The 6,294-nt window shown below is 34.4% G+C and overlaps 1 protein-coding gene across 1 annotated transcript in view; it reads left to right on the forward strand.

The window, feature by feature from the left end:
- Positions 1-3,255: 3,255 nt before the first annotated feature.
- Positions 3,256-6,294, forward strand: part of tlr18 (toll-like receptor 18) — a gene marked incomplete at both ends in the record, with an annotated part of 6,879 nt that continues 3,840 nt past the window's right edge. The window contains one exon of the mRNA XM_079240579.1: positions 3,256-3,444. Coding sequence (XP_079096705.1) covers positions 3,256-3,444 — 189 coding nt within the window. The remainder of the gene's footprint in view (positions 3,445-6,294) is intronic.

Here is a 6,294-nt window from a genome sequence, read left to right on the forward strand (position 1 = left end):
TGTTTAAAACTTGTTTTGTTTCCGTATACGTGTGTACTTGGTTTTAATACAGAATGAATTTGATGAATGAAGCTTGAGCTCAACTGGATCATGTGGAAGATATGAATCTTTTCATCAACAACAACAACGCTGTGGCTGCTACTATGATTACTTTCACAATCTATCTCTTTTTGTTGTCATCTTGACAATGTAACTTTCTGAGACCACAAATGTTTTTTTCGAGTACTTCAACAGCTTTTTATACTTGTCTGATATTATTTAGTGAAAACGATGCAGTGCAACATTCACAATGTTTTGACAGTGAGTATCTCTGATTAAAGCAGAGATTTGGTTTAAATGTAGGTGTTATCTAAACCTGAGTACTCAGGGGAAAGAAAATGCTACTAGCCACCTGCCTGCCCCGACACACACACACACACATACACACACTGCTTCACATTCATGTGCCACAATAATTTTCATTCAAAATGTTTTTAAATGGTTTGTAAACTCACAACTTCACATACATTTTATTGGTATTTGGTTTAAACACATATTTTCTACACCTCTCATAAAAAATCTGCTTTAAAACAACCACTTTGGCAGCTGTGATAAAACAGATACAACATTACTGTGCTGCTATCTGTGTGCTAGCTACGCTGTCTTTTAGGATGTGATAAACACAAAACAATGTGATTGCAAACTAAACATCAAATAACAAAGATAAATGGTCCCTCAAGTCTGTCAAATAATATATCCAACGGGATAATGGCACCAAATAGTCATGCAAAAATAAATGATTTGAAATTAAACAATTCAAATTATGAGGTGGAGGTCCAGCATTTCTAAATGTTTAATTTTTTAATGTGTCTAAAGATAAAATTGTTTTAACAAATGTCAGCATTATTGATAACTTTACGAGTAACAGCTAAATAAATAAAAAACAGGAAACAGGGAATGAAACAAATGGCTGTGAACATTACAAATGATGACAACAAGGTCTTTTAAAATAAGAAAATTCACACTCAAGCCTTCTTGACTTAAATATTCAAATTCATTCTTCCATATAAGAAACATCTGCTAAATGTCGACATTAAATCCAGTCCTATCCAGTCTTATCTCAGTATCTGTTCTGGTGTAATTTGGGATTAAAAACTGCCACCTATTGCTCAAGCATACCTTATTGTTGGTAAGCTATTTTCACTTCCCTCAGCCAAATTCCTTCCAGTGTTGCAGGGTACAAACTGTTTTTTTTGGAAACATTTCAGCCGTGGCAAGCTTATCTTTCTAGAGAAATAGTTGTGGAGATAACATTTGTTCTGTTACAACTGGCCCATTATCAAACCAGAACTCAAGCTTAGACAGAGAAACGCCATGTTAGTCGCATCTTTAGGACAAAATTTCATCTTATCTAATACATTATTATGACTTGTTTTAGACAGTGATTGAGTTATTATCATTTTTAACCTTCAGACATGAGTATCAAAAGCAAGTTCATCTGCTCAAAGCTACAACTTTGGCTACATCAATATGCTTACTGGAGTCACTAAAAGCAAGCAGCTGAAAGATTAGTCCAACATGTCATTGTGCAGGTGCAGCTCAGCTAGCCAGGTGTGAAAGAGGACAGTCTTTATATTGTGGAAGTTCTCCCACTGTCTTGAATTTGTGGATGAAAAGAATAAGCGCTGTCATGTTGAAATAAAGTTGATGTAGGAGTTATTAAGTGTCTGGCATTCACAGAAAATTTCAGATGTGAACAAAACACCTGCAGGCGAAGCTAAGCTCCAAAACATCAGAGATGCAGAATCCCAAAATGTCGGCTGTCAACTCAAACGAACTCCAAAGAAATTTTTTTTGGCTGTTTAATCAATGCTTCCAACATCAGCAGTCACAATCTTTCTATGAGATTATTAATAAAATCCCAACAACTGGCTAATTTACATGCATTAAGCCTCATTCTCTTGATGTTCTGTTTAAACGTGGTAAACGTGAATGTTATTATAAAGGATACAGTATACCTGATATTTATGTTATTAAGCTTCAAATGTGATATTAAAAACTAGGTCTTTAAATCACTCAGAGCCAGTGTTCAAGGAAATCACAGAGGTGTAAACATAAAACATCTCAGTTTATCTTTTTTTTTTTTTTTTTAAATTAAATTAAATAACAATGTGACAGAATATAGCAAGGGTTAAATTTGACAACATTAACCTGATAACATGATGTGCGCTGTCACGATAGCATTAGACAAGGCAAGCAATAAGAACAAACAGTGGGTGGCATCACAGCATCCTAAATAGCAGAAGCTATTGCTGTAATGTGTCTGCGTCTGCTCCCATCCTAATGTTTCAACATTAGTGGGTTTGTTTCTTATGTTTGTTTGCTTTTTTTTTTTTTTATGAGAAATGAATAATTAGCATGAGAACAACAATAAGGTAACTTGTGATATGTATGTTTAGGCGATTTGAGGTACATGGATTATTATTAGATAGTAAACACAAGTTTTCATTTAAAAAAGTGTGAAAGTAGTTCGCCGTTGCCCGTTAATAAGTTCCTCTTGTTTGTAAGTTCCTCTTTTTCCACTGACAGAAACCGCTTGCCACTTTTTATAAATCTAGTTTTGTCATTTTGTCTTGACAAAGCATGAATGATGTAAGGAGGCTAAATTTGTCAAGATTTCACCACTCCAGCATATGTAAAGTTTTTTTTTTTTTTTTTTTTTCCATCTAAAAGATGCCTGTAGTCTGTATAAATTACAATGTGAACACTATATGTGTGAGACCGCTGATTGGAGTGTTTTGAACACAAGTTGGATGCTTTAATATTTTCAAGATTCCTCTTGGGAATTCATTTGTTTGCTGAAGTCCCTGCTGCTTTTTTGCTCTTCTAAATCTTCCCGGGAGCCAGATATTTTTTCAACTCCCTAAAGACAAGCTAGGTTTTTCTTTTTATCTCATCATTCATAGAAAATGTTTAGTTGACAGTGGAGTATTATGGACCTATCTGGATAACATGGTTTAAAGGTTGCTTAAGTATCATGGGTCACTGGTTGCGGTTGCATCAGTCCTATTCAGTGACAAATGCCCTTTGTTATCGTCTCCATTTTAGCCTGTTCTAACTAGATTTTCTAGTTTAACGAGATAATATGTCTACAAGAAAATAACGGATGATTAGTTTCAAGATATTTCTTGTAATTAATAATGCAGTAAGTTAATTATCACAATAGGATCAAGCCCATTTTACCAGAAAGCAAGTACGCCATTCATTTATGTTGGGATGTTCATGATTTCAGACACGTTATCACTGCAGCTTAATGGAAACGAACCCCCTGACCCTTACGTTGAGCTGGGACAGAGAAGGTTTAACTGGGCTATGGAGATCCCAGACAGAATTACTGTTAATGGAAATTCTAAGGCCCTCCGCGTACTGTGGCATTCATTCAAACCTTTCCTGGTATCAGTCCCGGTATTGCTCAATGACAGATTATTCATCGTTTCAAATAACACTGAACAACAGAGGTACACATTACTGCAGTAAGACATGGTGAAAGAGTCAAATCTAATCAAGACAGATCACAAAGTCAATGTTATCCGTTTTTATTCTGCTTTTTTAAATATGTTGCTAACATAATAAGTTTCTGAGTTGAATAAAAATGTTCAGAAACAAACAAAAAAAGGTCCCTGGTAATATGTAACCTTTAGAGTGCAGCATTGTAAGCAGCCTTGCTTGTCACAAAGGGATATCCAGTCTAACTAATGGGATTTTCATTGGTTATGTTCCACTTCAGTGCAGCCCTGCTACTGAAACCCTGAAACCTGATTGCGAGCTGGTAATGTCATTAGTTACCCCTGTTTATTGTGTCAAATGTTAATCATGAAAAACATTATCAGCCTAATGCCAGAAAAAAGCATGGGGTTGATATTCATTAAGTTATGCAAATAAAATTATAAGAGGAAATGAATAAATACATAATCTGGCTTTTGCTGAAGAATAGGTTTATGCAATACCTTACATTTAGTATCTTCGTTGCATAGGTGGTAAAAAGATTGAGTTATAATTTGAATTTATTAATTCATATATAAGTAGATGTGTTCTACTTTAATATTCTTAAAAAAATGATATAACTCTTGATGCTTGACTACATGACGTTAACCATGAATGATGAGGAAACTGAGCACTAAAGCAAAACTATTTTGTTTTCTTACTCAATTTTATACTTGTCACATTACAACTTTATTTTTGCATTACAACAGTTTGGCTCATATGGGACAGCGTTACTACATTTAGATCGTGATATATGACTGGAAAAACCTCCCCGCATAAATGTTTTGGCCTGGGAGGACGTTGTACACAGGTTGTAAACCAGTGCAGCTGTGTTTGTGCATGGCATGTAAACATGGAGCCTCATTAAACCAAAGAGCAGTGGTCAATGAAGCAGATTTGCTGTCAGATGAATATGTTGTTCTGTACTGAGACAGTGAGCAAAGTGCTGCCAACACATGTCACTGGAAAAACTGTTTGCCACCTACTATTGACCGCTGGGTAAACAGAGGATGCAGTAATAGCGCTTTGAGCTGACAAAATGACGCTTTTCATGTCATATCAGACAGATTTCACTGTTTAAAATCGATGGAAGAACTGTTTGTCTTTGCTTTTCATAGCATAGTTACAGAATTTCTGCTCACAATAAAAACTATGGAGCAGAAATCGGTGTGAGTTGACTTAACCTACTTCATTACAGGAGCTTTATCCTCATGTGAGCAAGAATACAAATTAACTTCTGAAAGAAATTTGAGAATTTTGGTGTTTCTAAAATTATATTTAAAAGATCCAGATTAGTTTCACTTCATAAATCATGATCTGATCTAACTCAGTACTTAATAAGCTAAATCCTAGTTAACCGTAATATTTTTTTCATGAATATACTGTACCTTTGTAAAACAAATCCATTCAACTGCTAGTGTAACGATAAAATGGTTCTGTTAAGTATTTTTGAAGCTATGTATTTGATCTGTAAAATATCTGTGATGCTGTCAGCATCTTGTTTTGTAGCAATGAGTGTTGATATGTTAGTAACAGTATGGTTCAAACAATCAAAATGGCGCTAAAAGTAGCGTTGCCTCCTGTAGCAGCATAGCTTTCTAAACTACATAATCTGTTTACTAGAGACTTACTTAAGTATAAAAAGTCTCTTTTTACTAGAGACTTTTTATACTTTTTTTTTTTTTTTACATTTTATTACTTTGATTGAAAAGGTTGAATATTTATACTAGCAGAATATGTAACCTCTTGAGATTGTGACAACTTCCTGTGTTTGATACAAAGGATGTTAATCTAGATAATGGCTGCATCATAAAAAAAAGGATATTTCAGCAGTAAAGCCATAATCATTTTCTTACCCCAAACCCAGTGGATTTAATTCATTAAGCTAACACAATAATGATTTGTGTAAACACAATACAGTAATAAAGTTTAGTTGCAATGTATTGTTTGTATGCCACCAAGGCTTCAAGTTAAACAACATCCATTCCTCTGCACGTGCTGCGAGGGACTTCCTGATTATCTTTCCGGTTCATCTAACCTGGCCTTGACCCAATGAAACCATGACCCATTAAAAGGTCCATGTGCTTTATATTTACAGACAACCATGAAACAACAAGAAAAGCAGAGGAAGCAGAAGAAAATAATGTGAGGATACAGAAATCTGTGCAGCATATTTGTGCAGATTCCTTTCACAGAGAAAGTTAAACACCAGACAACAGGAATTTTTAATAAAAGGAAACTCTGGTCAACCACAACAATCTCTGCAACAGCTCTTCACACACAGACATCCTTTCAGGTCAAGGGTCAGAAAGTAAAAGAAAAGGAAGAAAATCATGACATTTCTAGGATAAAGCAGGTTTGGTGGATGTCAATTTGCTTCTGAAGGGATTTGGCAAAATAGCTACAATAATTCAATATTAAAATTAATTTTTTCTTATTTTTTCTTAATCTTTTTTCTTATTAACAGATACTCAGATTACATTTACAGTTACGCTTATTATTGAGTGCACACATAAGAATTTTATTTTGCTCTACAGATCTAATATCTTTGAAGTTTATCATCATGTTTAAGTAAAAAAATATATTTTAAAATACATATATATACATACATTCTTTGTTTTTGTAAACCTGTTTTTTTCACCTTTGTATGGACTGTGTTTTAAAAGTCTGGAGTCAATATTTAACTCACTTTACTTTTACCATTCTGATGTATTTTTAATCTGCTGCCAATTTCCAGGAGCCGCTGTTCCCTGCAGATCCGATTAAATAGTT

Source organism: Telmatherina bonti (genome assembly GCF_933228915.1).
Source record: "Telmatherina bonti genome assembly, chromosome: 5".
Lineage (NCBI taxonomy): Eukaryota > Metazoa > Chordata > Actinopteri > Atheriniformes > Telmatherinidae > Telmatherina > Telmatherina bonti.